This window comes from Aquila chrysaetos, chromosome 11 (genome assembly GCF_900496995.4).
Source record: "Aquila chrysaetos chrysaetos chromosome 11, bAquChr1.4, whole genome shotgun sequence".
NCBI lineage: Eukaryota > Metazoa > Chordata > Aves > Accipitriformes > Accipitridae > Aquila > Aquila chrysaetos.
The window spans coordinates 14,161,468-14,180,302 of record NC_044014.1 but is presented as its reverse complement, the minus strand read 5'-3'; the positions used below and the strand labels follow the sequence as shown (position 1 = coordinate 14,180,302).

Here is an 18,835-nt window from a genome sequence, read left to right as displayed (position 1 = left end):
AATTTGCAAGTTTTAATTTACAAGAGCGTATTTGTTCTATGCAAACCTGCAATCAATCTTTCTAAAAGTACTTTATCTTAGAATTAGGAGAATAACAGTATTTTTCTGTGTGTTTTCTGCTAATGAGACTGTGCCAACCATTGAGGGAGCCATGCTGTAACATACAGTTTGCTATTCCCTTGTGCATACCATCTCTCTGTGAGTTAATGTTTGCTGCAGTAACCTTAAATATATAATCCAAATAGAAGTTTTGGTGGAAGGATTGCAATATTTATGTATTGTTGCATATAATAGTTAATAATATCTATGTCATATTGCATTAGTCAGATCTTGGGGGAATGAGTTATTCCAATTAAGTTTTCAACTATTGTGTATGAATCTTTTGAAAAGATCGAATTTTGTTAATGCAAAGAGAGAAAATCTTTTGCCCCCTTACTTCCTTGTCTCCACGTAAGGCAGGATTGAACCATAACCATTGAAGATGCCAGTTTGGATTTCTTAGCATAGGACTGAAGCTTAAATCACCTGTCATGGAAGCAGGATCAAATGTATTTAAGCAGAGCGTTTGGAATAACTTGAATTGGTAGTTGAGAGCTAAAATACAGGAAGAAACTGCGGGGCTGCTGATACAGGACATATTTTGAAAAGGCAGAACCTCTGAGTAACATGAATGGTTATTTGACTTTAAATGTTCATGTACCCAAATGCAAAATGAGTATATGCAAATCAAAACTGCATGTACACAAACATTTTTGATCCTGCTCTGACCTTTGGAGAATGTTATGTGGCAGAAGAAAGACTTTGGCCAAAGTCTAGAAAAAACAAACATGCCTACGCAAAGCTGTAAATGCTTGTTGTTCCTCTTAATCCAGAGGGTTGTTTTTTTTCCCCATACAATACAGTGCTACATAAATCTTATGCATAAACAGTAAAATCCTTTCCTACACAGTTCAAAAGAGCGTATTTATTACGTACTTCTTACAGCAAGTCACATAGATGGATATTTATTATAGAGTCCATTGTGGAGTGGAGACGAATAATGTCTTATTCAAAAAGAACTTTTAAAATAATGTTTAAAATATATAAAGTTGTTTTTTGGGTTTTTTTCAGGTGTAACTTGGTGTATACATAAAATGTTTTATCAGTCCTCAGAAATACCTGGTGGAAATATGCTAATTCTAAAGCTTTTTTCTTTTAAGAATGGGGAAAAATATTCTGGATCTAGACCTACAAAATTTTACTATCTCAAGTCAGAACAAAGGCGAACATTTGTTTTGTTTATAATTGTTAAGATGCTCATAAAGATAATCATACTGTCTCTATAATCACTTCTGGTTTTTAATGAGGTGTTTTAATAGAGCTACGACAAGGAGGAAATAAAAGAAACTTATTCAAAGCAGATTTCTAGTTACTTCAAGCAAAAGGATCTGGGAAAAATCAAAATACAACGTACTCTGTCAATAGAAAAAAACAATATATGCTATAAATGCAGCAAACTCCTTAGCATGTAATCATGCATGCTAATTAACCAATGCCTGCCTCTCTTTCAAAAGTGAAACTGAATCTGAAAACAGTAACATCTGTTATTGTTACCTGATATAGAAGTTTAAAATAGTTTTATTTAAACAAAATATTATTACCGTTATATAGTTTACATGCAAATTTGTGTAAAAATGAATTTCAGAATTTTTTTCATGCTTTTTTTTTAAGTGTCCTTCTTGTAAGATACAGTGGAGAGTGTGTGGCCATGCATGTTTCAAAAAAGTAAATTTACAGTTAATATTTGAATTCTTTAGAAAAGTGCTTTAACAACCATTTTTCTGCACTTGTAAAGCTACCAAGTCTAATTCTGTTGTGGAGTCAGGCATCTGTTTCACCTTTCATGTTTAATTTACAGTGCAGCTCTAGAATTGGAAGGTTGGTCTTTCATTCTTGTTATAAAGCATGAAACCAAAACAAATGATGTTTGCGTTATTAAGCAGACCTTTTTCTTTTTATTATTAGAAACTGTGTTGGAAAACTTCTCAGTAGTTTGTTTTCAAATAATGTTATGCAGATCCCTTATCTTTGTTGTTAAAAATGGAAGAGCAAATATTGAGGTTGGGAAGATTGGTTGTTTTCTGTTTTGGAAAGAATATTGAGATAAAAATAAATGCTGCAGGATACCTTTACCCTCAACATAAGATGAAACAGCTAGGACTACGCTTTTAAGTGGGTTTTGCTGTTACTGCTGTTTTACTGTATGTTATCATAAATATTTATCTTTAAATATTTTATTCTTTTTTTGCCATATCGAGAGAATTATTTATGGCTGTGAAAGTAATATTTAGACTTTGGAAGTAATTCTTAGGAATTCTTACTTGCTGCCTGATACCAGCTTTTGTCCAATACTAGTATAATGAGATTAGGTGACACAAGTCAGGTTTTGGGATTCTTGCTGTGTCCTGTCCTGGGTCATCTCAGCTAGGTTTGGGGCCAAGATGCCCCATGCACCAGCTGAGACAGTATGAACCACCTTGTGATGCTTCACATCAGGAGTCAGAATTGCCCCTGCAGGGCAGTTCTTGTCTTTTGCTGCTTGGGAGAGAGCCTATGTCCCTACTTCTCATTTAATTTCATTTGAATGTCAAAAGCTAGGTGGAGTAAACCTAGGCCTTTTCTTCATGGTCTTTACATATAATTGGTGAAGCAGATTTTAGTCCTACAATTTAATTTATTCAGAGGGAAAAGGTAACCACTGGAAATGCCTTGACAAACTCGTGGTTTTATGATGGCTTGAGAAAATACACCTTCTTATTTAAAGTTTGCTAAATAACAAGTTACAGTATTCCTTCAAACATAACTTGCAAGAAAATTATTAGAAAGTGTGAATAATTTTGTGTATGTATGTCTATATGTACACACACATACAGGCTGTGTGTTTAATATTTGCTTTATCCCCTACATATTAAAAAAAAAAAATAAAAATCTCACCTTGCCTAGTTTTGCTGGATTAGTTTCTCAGCAATATCCTATGAATAAGTATTTGCAGCAACTGGTTTCTGAAATTTTTTGCTATTTAAATAACAGTCACTCTAATTGTTTGTAATTTCTTCTTTTTAAAAAAAGCCAAAGAATATTTAAATGCATAGCAGAAATGCCTTTTTTTTTTTTTTTTTTTTTTTCCTTGGGTATGCAAGGCCTTGTTTTCCTTTTGCTTTTCAAGTCAAAATCTTACTTGTTCTCCGGTTAACCTTATCACTACAGGAGTTGTAGCTCCCTAGTCTTGAGGTGTGGAGTAATAAAGTAGAGGCTGGCAGCATTTTCAGCGTGGCCAACTTCAATGAGTAGCCATCTGTGGAAGTCCTCCTAGACTTCTGAAGCAAAGAGAGTAAAATGCCCAGACATATGTAGATGGCTTGGCAGCTTTTTAATATGGGAGCTTGAATAACGCCCCTGGTTGAAGAAGAGCGTAACCTATTGATTACTGGTAGAGGATCTGGTTTTCTGTGTGGCTTTGCGAACAGCTGTGCTGCCACAATGTGGGGAGTGTCAGAAAGGCAAGAATGTGCAGTCAGAAATGAGAAGGTGGAGGCTACTTCATACTGCTTGTCAAGTGTTAATAGTTTTTTGAGGAGCAGCACAAAACTTCATCTTAGGAGTACTAAATAGTAACGACCCTAAGCTATTGGCTGCATGATGGTTTAAAGAACGTGACGAGAATTAAGTATTTTTATATTGCTGTCTTTCATTCATTGTTCCTTCACTTGGAGAAAAGTTATTAAACCCTTTTTCTGCTAGATTTTATCTAGTCTTTAATATGCAGGTATTCTCTTTTTGTAGAGAAACTACCTAAAGGCAGGAAAATAGTACAGAACTGTCGAGAGAGGGGTTTTGTTAGTGTTTTTCTTTTTTTGCTGATGACAGTTGTCTGGTGAAATTCACATATATATGTTTGCTGTGACTTTTATAGGCTCAAAACAAAGAAACAAAAGTACTGGCTGCTGCAAAGGTGATTGATACTAAATCGGAAGAAGAACTTGAAGATTACATGGTTGAGATTGATATTTTAGCATCCTGTGATCATCCTAATATCGTTAAGCTCCTAGATGCTTTCTACTATGAAAACAATCTGTGGGTAGGTATTTTTTAATCTCTGAATGCTTTTACTTATTTCAAAAGGTTATTGAAATTACATTTTTTTTCTTGACTTGAATAAAAGATTATTTGTCAATCACATTTCTTCTGGGTTGTCGCTGTTGGGATAACTATTCAGTTTTAAAACTAATTTGTGAATTGTGAGTATGACTTGTAGGAAATTGTCACTGTAAAATTGAGCTACACAGAGTCATTTGGTCAGGAGTTTGATTCTAAAATTTGGAAATTAGCAGTTCATTCTGGTGTATGGAGAGAGTTCTTAGTGCTTATTTGTAACAGCAGGCCTCAGATTTTAATTACATTAGCATAATTCAGAGTGAGATTCAGAATCCACAGCTGAAAAATCAATAATGCGCTGAAAAGGACAGCCTGTGAAATATATATTTTAGATATGAGTGAATTCATTGGTACTTCCGGTAAAGACAGTTTACCAGGACTTGAACCATAATTAATTTACTTAAAACCTAGATATTTGTACATAGAAGTATAGTGGATATACATATGACTGTACATCACTCTTCTACTATATCCTGTGCACTGAATAGCTTTAGCTATGAATATACAATTTTTTCTTTTAGCTGATCCAATGCAATATTTGTAAGTGCTCTTGGAATTGTACAAAGAATACATGTTTTTTTTTAAAGAGTTTATAATTTAAAAAGATACCTAAAACAAGGAAAAGAAAATTTCCTTGGAGTCTTACAAATATGCTTTATCCTTTAAGCATGAAAACAATGGAAATGTAATACCATGTTTCCTGATGTACGTTTATTTTGATAAGCTTTGTGAAAACTTTGTGTGATCTGAATGCAGAGTAAAATGATATTGTATAAAACAGTGGAACAGTGAAAAAATTTCCATGCATAAAGGTCAACATGAAAGCAAGTACGCGTAGAGACGGAATATGAAACTGAGCGGACAAGCTTCACTGGCAGAATAAAGATAGGAGTAAATAGTTTGAAAATAAAATTGTAGATACATAGTTACAGTGAAATGCAGAGGCATGAAAGCGACAAAGGGAAGGCTATAATGATGTGGTAAGTATACAGAATTTAGTGGAGGAAAAGAAAACAAGAATGATATTTGGACATAAAATATGCTTTTGCTTTCCAGTTTAGAAACACAGTTTCTCTACCAAAGAGACCTTTGTCAGATTGTCAGATCAAACAGCAAATTTTAGAGAAAGAAATTCCTTATTTACAATTCCCCATACTTAACTTACTTGGCAGTAGGTATGTAGAAGCATGCAAATGGAATAATGGTTTAAAGGATTTACAGAGTTACATTATATAATATATTTGTTATTGCTATTGTTGTGAGGATTAATTATAATAGCAATTTGAAGTAATATGTAACATAAGTGGTGTATATATGTGTTACGGTATAGGGTATAATTTGAGGTTTCCTCTTTTATGGGCAATTATACTCTGATTTTAAAAGTACTCTAAAGGAAAAAATTAAGATATTATTTCCAAGGATATTGACTGTTAGGATTCTGACAAGAAATACTCATTAGCTGTCAGACTGAAAATTATAATTTAATGTTTAAAGTTGAAAATAAAAAAGAGAAAACACATAAGGAAGAGTGGGGTGTCAATCTTGGATGACCTTTCCTCTCTCTTGCTCTCCTCATTCTCTTTGTCTACCCTCCTTCTCCTTGGTGTATGTTCTTTCTGTCCTACATGTCAGCGTAGTTTGTGCCCCCAAATAGTTGCAGTTTATTTTTGTTTCAAATGGAAACTGAGAACTGGAGATGGAGTTGTTCTAGTATTACTAGATTCTGGGATAAAAGCCTGGTGAAGGCATCAGTGAAAATGGAGGAAAATTTATGTAAACATCTGAATTCAGTTGTTTTCTGTAACTTTTAAGAGTATTTTTCCATATTTTCATCTCATCTGAAACAATATAGGAGATAACATCTGCTGCTGGAAAATAATGTAGCTCTTAGACTTTTCAGTCAGAGAGATTATAGTATAGAAGTACAGTTTAATAATCGAGAAATGAGTTTGCAGGGATTATGTAAATAATATTACAAGTCAGATTTAAGCTGACTGTTTTAATATGTTTTGTAAGTTTTATTATGAAATTTTATATTTGGATTAAAACTTTTGTCTGAGGATCTCCAAGCATTTTTCAAATAATTTGCTTGAGCAGCACAGCCCTACTTTTAGCTGGGTAACAGTACCAATATTTTGAAGAGGTTAGTGAAATAATTTGTCATGGCCAAATAGTCCAAAACTCTGGTCTCCCAATAAAGCTCCCTTAATCAATGATTCAGTTCAGCAGAACTATTTAATTTGTAATTTCTGTATTCTTTTGTTTATGTGCAGATCCTGATCGAATTTTGTGCAGGTGGAGCAGTAGATGCAGTAATGTTGGGTAAATAAGTTGTTTCAAATAATAAACTTAATAACATCTTAAAATTATAATATATATTGTAAGACTTTTTTCACATGTATTGTTTTGAAATGCAAATATTTATGTAATTGGTGTGCTATATGTGTTGAATGTCGGGGGTTTTAAATTAGCACTTACGCCTATTTCTATGGACATTATAACTTCTTAAGTTAGATTAATTTTCTCTCATTTTTAAAGTGTTTAGTTACTTTTCAAAACACATTTGTGTCTTGATCCTTTAAGTGAATGTGATGAATTGTTCTCATATGCTTATGGAGCTCTCTGTTGTTGTAACATAATCTATATGAGCCTTTTTCAGGATCTCATTCTTCCCCTTCCCCTGCCATCTTCCAAATTGCATAGTGATAGTTTTTTATATTGCATCAACCTTAAAGTTAAATTTTTCTGTGCTTATTCCTCAAATTAGGTGAGTGCTAATACCAGTAAGTAAAGGTTCTAGTCTTTAACATCTCTGTGTACCACACAAAAGAACCAATCTCTAAACCATATAGCTTTTTCACAGTTCAGATAGGTACGTATTCCTAGTTCATAATGAGGAGGGTTTTGGGTCCAAGGAATGAAATTTTTACTGAAAGGAGCAAATATTTTAAGGTAGAAGTTTTTTTGACATATGTTATTCAGACTCTGTCAGATCAATTAATTTTCACATAAACTTCTATACAGATTGCTATGAACATGTAACATAAAATGCAAAAATGTTGTGTTTATTTCTGTCTCTTTTTCTCGTAGAGCTTGAAAGGCCATTAACAGAGCCACAGATCAAAGTGGTGTGCAGGCAGACACTGGAAGCATTGAACTACTTGCATGAAAATAAGATCATCCACAGAGATCTAAAAGCTGGCAATATTCTTTTCACATTAGATGGAGACATTAAACTAGGTAAGCATGTTGCATATAAAAGTCTTTCCCAAAACTTTGCATGGTCTTATAATTGTATTTTCCTTAGACTGTAGTTTGGCAGAGTTCAGTATTTATCTATTTAAATATCAATCTAACAATGAGAGTTTAGATGCTTGAGTAAGCACATCTTTCAGACTACAAAATCAGCAGGGGTAAGAGTTGTATCAATATCTGTGCCAAGTTGCCTGAAGTCAGACACAGGTCCTACTGTTTCTTAGTATAATGTTCTTAATTATACTTATCTTTACTATGGTAACATCAGAACTTCCCTTTGAAGTTGTTAGATTGGAAAATGAACATCCTTCACTATTGCCAAAAACCAGTACCTGGTACCGTTGTCTCTTCCATTAGTGAGAGAGAGAGAGAGAGAGAAGTAATAATCTTAATTACTCAACTTAGTTTTTCCATGCCTTTTTAAATTGTTCCTTGCACTGCATTAAGATAAAACAGTCTGGAAGAAAATGAATACAAGCTTACTATTGTTGATTCCTATTTTTTTATCTGAATTTAAGCAGTCATCCACATTTTCCCTCTGATGTGGTAGGGAATCCATGAGGATTCCTCCATGACGAACTGACAAAGGACTACTGGTGGTGAATAGTGTCCCTTCCTTCAGCCAGGAAAAGATAGGAATTGTCTGGATCCGCTTTGTTCAGGCCTTCATCAGGGGCAAATGTGTATAAGCTGTCAGCCTTTACAATGGCTCTACCAGTGTCATAGTTCCATGACATAGCAGCTTTCATTCAGGTTTCAAAAACTTCTCTCTACATGATGTGTGTGATTAGTTGTATTTCTTTGGATGCAAGTTACACAGAAGGTAAAGGTAAGGAGAATCAGGAGATCACCACAGTGAACTGGGGCTCTAAATTCCCAGCTTTGCTAGATGTTCCTTTTAAATGTAAGCAAGACGTGTCCAAATTCACAAATATATCTACTACCTAACTCATATTGATCACAGTGTCTCTGTAAGGTATAGTGCATCATCTCTGTTAAGAAGTTGAGAATATTTAAGAACCTGCTTTGCTACATTGATCAGTTAAGTGTATCTGTGCTTTTTGCACAGATTCCATTGCACAAGATTATTACTTGTACATATAATACTTGCATGTGCCTTTCTCTTCATCCGCAGAGTATGGGTAACTTTACTGGTTTGGCTTTTCTTGGAAGCCTGAAGATTTAGTGGTGGCCTTGGTCTCATAGGCCTTATTTATATATGTAATAGAACCACTATCTTAGTTTCTTAGTACTACTGTAAAAGAAATCACAGATCATAGCAAAAGTCTCATGGTCAGAGAGAGAATAATTTGTTTCTGTTCATGTTATTTGCCTCATATGACCTGGATCCTCCTCATACAGACTGGAACTATTTTAAGATTTTCTCAAGCTTAGCTGATATACAGCACTGTGCAGGCTCTCAGATACTACTTTACAGTTCAGACCACAGGGAGATTTCTTCCACACATACATTTAGTGATGTATTCAGGTTTGCTGATTAAGATTTCTAAAAAAAGATATACTTTAGTTTTCAAAAGTGTACAGCATCCCTTGAAAGAGTATTTTACTCCTTTTAAACTATTTGTGTTTTGATTCTGGTACACACAGAAATGGGTAATTCCTAGTTTTACAAATATGTGAATGGCAAATAAATTTCCTTCATTGCATTTTATTTGTGTAAGGATTTGAGTTTTATTATTTCAGTATCTGTAACCCCTCAAGACTTCAGGTTTTGCATTTGAACAAATAGGTCTCTTAGTTATTTTTTTTTTTTCCCCCAGAGCAAAATTAGGCTTCTCAAGTGTTGAGCCCACAGGTAATTTTGTACAGATTGAAGATGGCAACATAATGGCTATTTTGTCCTTTTGCTCTAACCTCTAGATCTTAATGAAGAAAGTTACATCTATAATAAGCATATAACACATATTTAAACGTTGTCTTTTTTTCTAAGTGGGAAATGTAATGCTTTATAGACAAGTAATAGTAATTGCAAAGATAAAGTTGATTTTTGGTTGGATGTTACATCAAAGGTGCATATGCAAGCTTTCAGATACGTAATAAAAAGTGAAAAGTCATGTGGAAAGAAACCCTTAAGTAAAAGGGAAAAGTAGCTTTATGAGAATTTGAGTCCTGAAATTAAAAATAGAATGAGTTGTTGAATTAATGAGAGCTAATGCCATGTCTGAGGAATACAGCCTTCATAGGCTAAAGAAATTATTTTCTAATTAAGGTAATTTAACACACTTATTCCTACAGTAAATACATGCATCACTCTTGTCCCACACAGCTCAAGAGTAGCATTACTTTTTTTTTAGCAATGGAGAATGTTTATTCAATATCTTTTATTAGAAATGCTATAGAACCTTGGCACTCAGTTACCAAAACACAAATATTTTCATCTCACTTTTAAGTTTTAATACTGGAGAGTGTTTGCTCTGGAACATTTACCATTTTAAAAGACAGTTGTAAAATATAAAAATATAACATGTTTTCCACCACCCAGTTAATAGTATTTTACTGTTTGCTTTAAGCGGATTTTGGAGTATCAGCTAAAAACACAAGAACAATACAAAGAAGAGATTCTTTTATTGGTACACCATATTGGTAAGTGTACTGTTTTGCTGACTTTTTAGTATGAACTAATATCTTAAAATTACCTTTGTTGTTAATATTACAAGCTTGATACAATATCGTGTAAATATATTAAGTGAGAGTAGAATGTGCTTCTTAAAATGCTTCAGTGAATTTATTTAGAACCTTTTTCAGAGCAGGTAAGAGTGCATTTTCTAATCTGGTACTTCATTATTCTCTTTGCAGGATGGCTCCAGAAGTAGTAATGTGCGAGACCTCTAAAGACAGGCCTTATGATTACAAGGCTGATATTTGGTCTCTTGGCATTACTTTAATAGAAATGGCTCAAATAGAGCCACCTCATCATGAATTAAATCCAATGCGAGTGCTTCTGAAAATAGCAAAATCTGATCCGCCTACATTAGCACAGCCTTCAAAATGGTTAGTATTTTGTTTACAACTTCCCCCCCCCAATTTGTAGATTTTGAGTATGAGGCATGCCAATTCATATTATTTGCTAAACTTATGTTCATGGGCATAGACCTGTTGAACTTTACAGGACTAGCTTTATGCATAAAGTCAGTTACGTATTCTATATATGCTTGTTTGTACATGTATACATACATACATATGTCTCCTTATCCAATTGGGACTATGGTCTTTTTGTCATAGTTCTGTATAGAAGCTTTTATACTGAAATATTTTGCAGATTTTGCTTTAAAATATATGCAAAATAGCTTTTTACAAATGCATTAAAAGATCTGAAGACCATTTGAAAATCAGGTAAAAGGAGACTTAAGTGTTTTATACTAAGAAAATATTTTAAAAAGCCGTTATCTATTTGGTCATTTTAATATCTTTAAGTGATTCAGTTAGTGATACAGCAGATGTGGTGTATTAAAAATCAAGAGTCAAAAGTAAGCTCTTCTATTAATGGACAAACATTTTAAAGATTGTATTTGTGCCACATTGGTCTTTGCATTCCTGTACTACCTTTGTGTTTTCCTAAATCAATAGAAGGACCTGGAGTTGCAGTGTAGATGCATGTGACAGCAAAAGAATATTTTGCTATACCCTAGTTTGATGTCAAGACAAAAGAAGAACCACTACCTGTTTGCTTTTTGTGTAGGTCATCAGATTTTAAAGATTTTCTGAAGAAATGTTTGGAAAAGAATGTAGATGCAAGGTGGAGCGCAACTCAACTTCTACAGGTAGGAAGAGTTAATTGTTCAGAACTATTGTTTAAAGGCAAGCATATTTTGTATTTTTTAAAAGCAGAGCAGTATTATAGTAACTATTTAAACAACTTCAAATTAAGTGTTCATACACAATCTGTTTTTAACATTGTTGCATTGATCCTTATTTGGTAAAATCTGATTAAATGATAACCAAGTGCAGAGCAAATTCTTTGTTTACATATTTTGATGTAGTATAACATTACTTTGCATAAGTATTTATACTTTCATACTTATAATGGATGAAGGAGATATTTACATAAGTAGTCAATTGCTGACAGGTGTTTTAAAAGCTTTAGTGCTCAGCCTTCCTCTGTAATGCTGTCACTGCAGAATAGCTAAACAGGACTGGATGTGACTAGGTACATTTGATTCTGTTTAACGTCAGCACGCATTTACTTTATCCAGAATACATCCGGCATATGTTGAATAGATTTAAGCAGCAGGGCCAAGCAGAGAAAGAAGATTGAGACAGTAGAAGAACAGGTAGCTGTTTCCTCTTAAAGAAAAATGTAGAATTCTGTGTTCTTGTTAGGAAAAATTGTTCTAAAGACAAAGCAGATTTTTTTCTGAAAAGAATATTTCTACATAAAGCTTATCAGAAAATAATTTAACTGTGGAACTGAAAAGAAATGAAACTTGTTTCCAGGAAAAATAACTTTTTAAAAAAATCTTTCTACTTCTATTCTTTGGATTGTGAAACAGGTCAGTATAGATGAATTATTTGTATTTTTAGCAAGTTTGTTAGACTACTAACACAGTATATTTAAATAAAAATGTTTTGATTTTAAAACTTCTGCAGAAAAAAACCATTACAATAGTTATGATTAATGTTAACTGTAAATCTTCAAGTTTGAGAAAACCAAAGTAACATTTCTCTGAAGTTATATTTCCTTCAAGTTACAATTTTCCCACTGTGTACAATGAAGTCAGCACTTAATGTTGTGCTTATTTTTTATTTTCACAAGCATCCATTTGTTACTGTTACTTCCAATAAACCAATAAGAGAATTGATTGCAGAAGCTAAGGCTGAAGTTACAGAAGAAGTTGAAGACGGTAAAGATGAGGATGAAGAAGAAGAAACAGAAAATTCCCTGGTCAGTTTAAAATTTACTTTTTAAAATATGCAACTAGTTTCAATCACTATTTTCCTATGGAGAACTCAGTTTCTGATGTACTACCCAACTTTTTCATCAAGTCTTCTAAGAATAACAACATAAACATACTCTAACCTTATTACAAAATAAGTAGTCAGCATTGTCAAAATTATCATGTTCTTAAACTCCTTAAGAACTAATAGTAAAGAATATTATCTTCATTTATTTTTACATGTTTATGTAGTATAGAATTTTAAAAATCCAGATACTGATTTTTATATAAATGGTTTTAAGTCAAAATGACTAGAAGAACAAGTAAATGTATATTTGTATTCTGTAAGATGTTTAAAACTTTAAGGAAGGTATGTGACCATTATGCTATAAACTAAGTTTGTGATTTTACAGCATGGCTATCAAAGAAAAAAAAAACAAACCCCCCATATTTTACGACAACAGGATTGCATTTATGAATGTATTTCTAAAGATGCTTAAGAGTCTTACAACGCAAATGCAGTTCCTCAAAGGGCAAAGCTGTGGAGTTCAATGATATGGTAGTAGGTTGCAGAGTATACAGGTAGTGTGCTTTCTGACTTAACTGGCTCAAGCGCTGTAAACATGCATGGTGACCAGTACCACCAGTAGCTGCCATTACCAGCAATGGTAAAGAAGCCAAATGCACGTGCACAAGAAGCACGCCTCCATTTCCCCCTCGCCCCTCACCACGCTAGTCACATCCCCTGGCCTTCATACCACTTTCCCTGTCCACCCCAGGAGATCTCCAAGCATGCATTCCCACTGATTTCCTTCAGGACTTATTTTCTATCTCCTAAGGCATCACCTGCCACCTCCCTCTGCTGATTAGCTACTAAGCCATCAATCCCTGGGAGGATTGGAGTGAAGTCCACACTGTGACTCAATTTTAAGTCTGGACACAAGCAGCAGTTTAAGAAACTGTGAGGTAGATGCATTTACATTATTTACTTGTGGCAGTTTTATGAACTGCTTGGAGATCAACACTAAGCTTCTACAACTACCTGAAGAAATCTTTTAAATGCACTTTTGACTTTAAAGGAATTGTTTTTGGTATGCTTAGGAAAACCTTAAAGTAGGAAATGCGCGATCAAACCCATGCTTGTTACAATAGCTAACCTAGTATATTCCCAATGGCAAATTAGAAGCCTGATCTGCAAATTACAGGGTTCTAACAGTAAATATAGACAGAGAGATATCGCAAGCACTTTGAAGAGTGAAAGGGCAATTATGGTTAAAGTGATACTTTATTAGTATATTCTTCTTTGTATGGCTTTATGTAATCTGATAACATTCATTCATATTCTAGCAGCAGCAATTTCTACAGTTACATAACTGTTTCTGTTCCAGTTTCGTATTGCCACTTAATCAGATCTGCTGGAGGTTTTCACCATTTTAATGGAGTTTCACAGTGATTAAAAAAACAGACCAAAGAATTTTCAGACATTTTTAACAAAGAACACAAGGAAAGATACTCTTTTTGTTGAAGCAGAAGGAGGTCTTAATATTGCATTTTATCAGTGCTGCACTAACTAAAGCTACACAGCTTCTTCCTAGCCAAACTAGCACAGACATGTATCTTTCAACCAGGGAACTGAACTAATAAAAAAAAAAAGGCAACTTTATTGGAAAAAGGCTCTTGAAGATTCTGTTAAGCATGAGGCAGAGGGCTGACCATGATCCCTTTCCTTCAATCACAGTATATTTTGTTAAATTACGAGAGATGAAAGAGGGTTCCTGTGAAACTGTTCTGTTCAGAGCCTGTCTGCAGTTCATGCACTTGTTCTGTGGTTAATACCGAGTGAAGTACTCCGAGATTGAGCTTCATGTAACTCTGCCTGTAAATACAATATTAATCTCTGTTCAGGTATTCTTCAATAGAACTGTGCTTTAATTAAGTAGAAAATGATTAAATATTTTTCTTCTTTTAATTTTTTAGCAGTTACCTGCAGAGAAGCGTGCATCCTCTGACCTTAGTATTGCCAGCTCTGAAGAGGATAAACTTTCACAGAATGCCTCTGTTCTGGAATCTCTTTCTGAGAAAACAGAAAGTAATGCAATTGAGGACAAAGCCAGCACTATGTTTCCAGATGACAAAACAACTGGAGATGAATCTGAGGATATTAAATTTAGGAAAACAGCTGATAACATATGCAATACTACTGTTGGTGATGTGAAAGTGCAGAATGGTTCTGTGCCAACTGGTGAAGATGATCAAGGCAAAATAGCGCCAGCTGAAAAGAATACAGAAAGCCTGGAAAAAACACATGAAGATACAGAACCCCAGAAAGGAGGGAAGGAACTTGATGTGGTAACAAAACCAGAAATAAAGGATGAACCCAACCTAAAAACAGAGAAAGAAAATGACATGGGAAATGAACAGACAGAAGATAATAAACTGGAAATAGTACCTACAACTGAAAATAGTGTACAAACCAAAGAAGCCATTTCTAAGGAAACTGGTGAAAAAGAAGAGAAGAGAACAGATCTCTCAGAAAGTAAGGAAGAAAAGGTCCCTGCAGAAAATACTATAGAGCAAAAGGAAGATAAAGATGACGCTCAGAAAGATGCAATAATAGACACTACTACAGAAACTCTACCTAATGCTGCAGATAAAGTGGCTGATGAAGAAAAGGAACTAAAGTATGGAATTGACAACATTAAGGAGATAGGTGGTATTGCTGAAACACAGATCAGTGATGGGGATAAAATACCTGAGACAGAGGATAAGCCACTGGAAAGTCAGGCTAAGCAGGTCCATGAGATAATCAGCTCTGAAGAAACTCTATCGGAAAGCCAAGATAAAGCGATCAAAGAAGACAAGAAACTGGCAGAAAGTGAAAATGAGGATATTAGTGATATAAACAGCATGGAGGAAACAGAGATCAAAGACTCTGGAAAAGACGACATAGACCAGAAGGCAATACAGAGCAAGCCTGAGGATATTTCTAAGAAAGCGGTGGATAAACTGACTGATATGGACCAAAATTCAGAAGAGCACAGACCTGAGAATATCCAGGAAAACAGTACTCAGATAGATAAAGAACATTCAGACATTACTTCTGATGAAATAATGAAGAATAAGCTTCAAGATATTGTCAATGAACAAGCTGACGACTCTGAAGTCACTCCAGTCCCCAGTATTAGTATTAGCACTGAAGAAAATGAGGAGAAAGTCAAAACAGATAATCAAGACAATACTGAAACTTTACAGCAGCTAGAATCGGAGAATTTGAAAGAAAATGATACAGATTCAGGCACTGGTTCTACGGCTGATAACAGCAGCATTGATTTGAACTTGTCAATTTCCAGTTTCCTTAGTAAAAACAAAGAGACAGGATCAATATCTTTACAGGTCAGTATAAGCAATCATATATTTTTTATATAAAATCCTATGTGAGCGTGACCCTTAAATTATCTCCAAGTTTGACCTTTGCAACAAAGAAAATTGAGTGAGTAACTAGTATGACAGTGTGGAATATAAAACTTTGTAGAAACCGAAGTATTCTAGATTGCGTGCTTTAACAATATCTAGATTTTGTGCAGTTATGCAGCAAAGCTAGAAGCTACGGAGCTGCTAATTATTTTCTTATTGCATAATTGTATTTTAAAAATGTAGACTAGTATATAACAGGAAGTCTGACAACATTAAAGGTGAAGGTTTGTGAATGGTTGTAGTTCAAAACTGATATTCAAGAAGTTCAACGCCTTACTCTGCACAGAATTCCTGTTTTCACAGGACAAATCTCTTACAACATCTGATCTTATATTGAATTCCTGTCACTTCCATCTTCTGTCTCTGTTTATATTTAGAAGATCTAAGGCAGATAGTCTCTCAGGTTTGTTTGTTTCGAACACTGTACTCCTATGGTTGTACTATATCAATGCAATTATGCCAGTATGAATGAGCTTATTCAGAGGAAGCACATTCTAGATTATGAACTTTATTTATATCTTTAAACTGATATAATTATAGCCATACTAGGATAGTAACTGTATAACCATGGGTTTGAAAAAAACAAAACAACCCCAAAAAACAACAACAAAAAAAACCCCAAACAAAAATCATACCTTGGCGTAGCTGTGCTAAGCATGACTTCAAGGTGTTTGCAGTAGCCCTAACACAACGGAGATGCAGTTTCAGCTGGGGTCTCTTTTCTCTTGTAATGTAACAATAGCAGCTCTGAGAAGTGAGATTTCTCCAGTTCTGTTGGCAAGATCATCACATGATTTCTGACTAATATATATGAATTAAAAAAAAAATAACCCTTGTTTGTTTAACTTATTTCAAAAGCAGAAGTAGGTGAGTAAATTGCTATTCTGTTTCAGTACTATTTTTCAGAATTAAATATCTTTTTTGGTGACTGGGAAAATTATGGTCGAAAGCAAACAGTAATTGCAACTGTCTTCAGCTCTTGAAAATAAAACTATATCAGTTCTGTTCAGGTTTTACGTAGATTTTTTTTTTTTTTTTTTTTTTCCTGGCAACTTAGATGATCAATAATTACAGGTTTCCTTTGCTGACTAGAGAAAGTTTCAGTACATTAGAATTTTTCAAGTTCTCAATTGATCAGTGAGGTACTTGATAAGTGAGAAGAACTCCTGTTTACTATACGATAGGCCTTCAGAGAAATATTTGAAATAATTGACTATTAAGAAAAAAGAGAAAAAAAGGATATAACTTAAATAAGTACAGAATAACTTAACAATGCTTTATTCAGGAAACTAGAAGACAGAAGAAAACTTTAAAGAAAACTCGGAAGTTTGTTGTTGATGGAGTAGAAGTGAGTGTAACCACATCAAAAATAGTTACTGAAAATGACTCGAAGAGTGAAGAAATGCGATTTCTACGGTAAGTGTTTTTAAAAGTAAAATTTAGAAGAGGTTAGCAGCTAATTTTTTTCCTCTTTGAATAAAAGAAGGGGGCTAGTGATTTTTTCTGTAATACTTGGGTATTAATTTCAATTATTTTGTTAGTAGAAAGGAGTGTAAAGTGTTTAAGACAATAAATTCAAAACCAGCTTTACTGGACCTAAGTTTTAGATGCTTTTTTCATCTTTTGTAATTTTCCACTTCTTTTGTTTTCCCATCAATATTAAGTGTTCTTTTTCATTATTAGACGTCAAGAGCTAAGAGAGCTAAGACTTCTTCAGAAAGAGGAGCAGAGAGCCCAACAGCAACTCAGTAATAAGCTTTTGCAACAGCGAGAACAGATGTACAGACGTTTTGAACAGGAAATGACAGTGAGTTTCTGGACTTTGGTGCTCTTAAAATATGACATCTTGATGGAGTAGGCAGAATACTACTAGCAGCAATCAGGTGTTTCCTTATATGATGGCTATAGCTTAGTTTTCATTCTTGTTAATAAATGGCAATATTTTCCATTGTGGGGTGCCTAGCTTGTATGCTAGAAGTCGCCTGCCAGAACAGTTCATCATGGCCATCTTCTGCTGTGGTACAGCACTTCACTGAACATAATTTAATTTTCTAAAAAAAGATGCCAATTTATTTTTACAGAGTAAAAAGCGACAGTACGATCAAGAAATAGAAAATCTAGAAAAACAGCAGAAACAGACAATAGAGCGCTTGGAACAGGAACACACAAATCGTTTACGAGATGAAGCAAAACGGATCAAAGCAGAACAGGAGAAGGAGTTGTCCAAATTCCAGAACATGCTGAAGAATAAAAAAAAGGAGGTAAGAGACAATGATGATAATATAGGAAATAAGGAGTATGGGCATAACAAACAGTTGAGATTAGGCCTCCCAAAAGCCTTGTCAACCTCATGTGCTGTACCGAGTTGTGGAAAGGTTACTAGCAGTCAGTATTATTTCTTTTGTTTTGCTGCCTAAAGTGAAATACAAACAGCTAACAGGAAGATTTAGGTATTGACTTAATCTAGAAAACATCACCAAGTTAGAAGACTTTCTTTCACAGAATCTTTAATAAAATACTTTGTCTCAAATATTAAATCAAGAATAAGTATTTTCTTAATGATTGTGAAAAATATTTGAGCTTTCTACTTTAAACAAATCCAGCTATAGCTACTTAGTAAATACTTATCAAATTAGACTTTCGAAGAAAAGAGTATGGTCTTGATCACTACTGAGAACCACTTAAATTCCAGAGATTTTTTAATTGTTGTTAAGAGTAATTTGTTAGATTTTTATTGAATGTGTGCTGTTGTTGTTTAGAATTTCTTTATATGAAGTGAGCAGTTATAAGGATTTAGGTTTTTAACTCAAAAAAGAAAGTCAGGAGAGAAAAGTCTGGATAATGTAAAATCTTTTACAGTTAATTTCATACATGTCATACAGTTAAGGCAAAATGAATGACTTTTGACACTTGACACCTTATGCTATTAATTTGTTTGTATTAGAGTAAGAGAAGGTGATGTGTTTCCTTATGGATTTTGCATATTAAAAGCTGTTTTATTTCATTTTCAGATCAGT

General features: G+C 34.0%; 1 protein-coding gene across 4 annotated transcripts in view; it reads left to right on the top strand.

Moving 5' to 3' along the window:
* SLK (STE20 like kinase) overlaps positions 1–18,835 on the top strand; it is a 51,947-nt gene that overhangs the window by 17,781 nt on the left and 15,331 nt on the right. For 3 of the 4 annotated variants that reach the window (XM_030029754.2, XM_030029751.2, XM_041127116.1), the window contains exons 2-12: positions 3,953–4,117; positions 6,468–6,516; positions 7,285–7,434; positions 9,981–10,053; positions 10,267–10,461; positions 11,150–11,231; positions 12,224–12,352; positions 14,322–15,737; positions 17,104–17,234; positions 17,502–17,625; positions 17,900–18,079. In XM_030029754.2, the coding sequence (XP_029885614.1) occupies positions 3,953–4,117; positions 6,468–6,516; positions 7,285–7,434; positions 9,981–10,053; positions 10,267–10,461; positions 11,150–11,231; positions 12,224–12,352; positions 14,322–15,737; positions 17,104–17,234; positions 17,502–17,625; positions 17,900–18,079 (2,694 nt within the window). The remainder of the gene's footprint in view (positions 1–3,952; positions 4,118–6,467; positions 6,517–7,284; positions 7,435–9,980; positions 10,054–10,266; positions 10,462–11,149; positions 11,232–12,223; positions 12,353–14,321; positions 15,738–17,103; positions 17,235–17,501; positions 17,626–17,899; positions 18,080–18,835) is intronic. The other variant, XM_030029753.2, reaches the window with a different exon arrangement.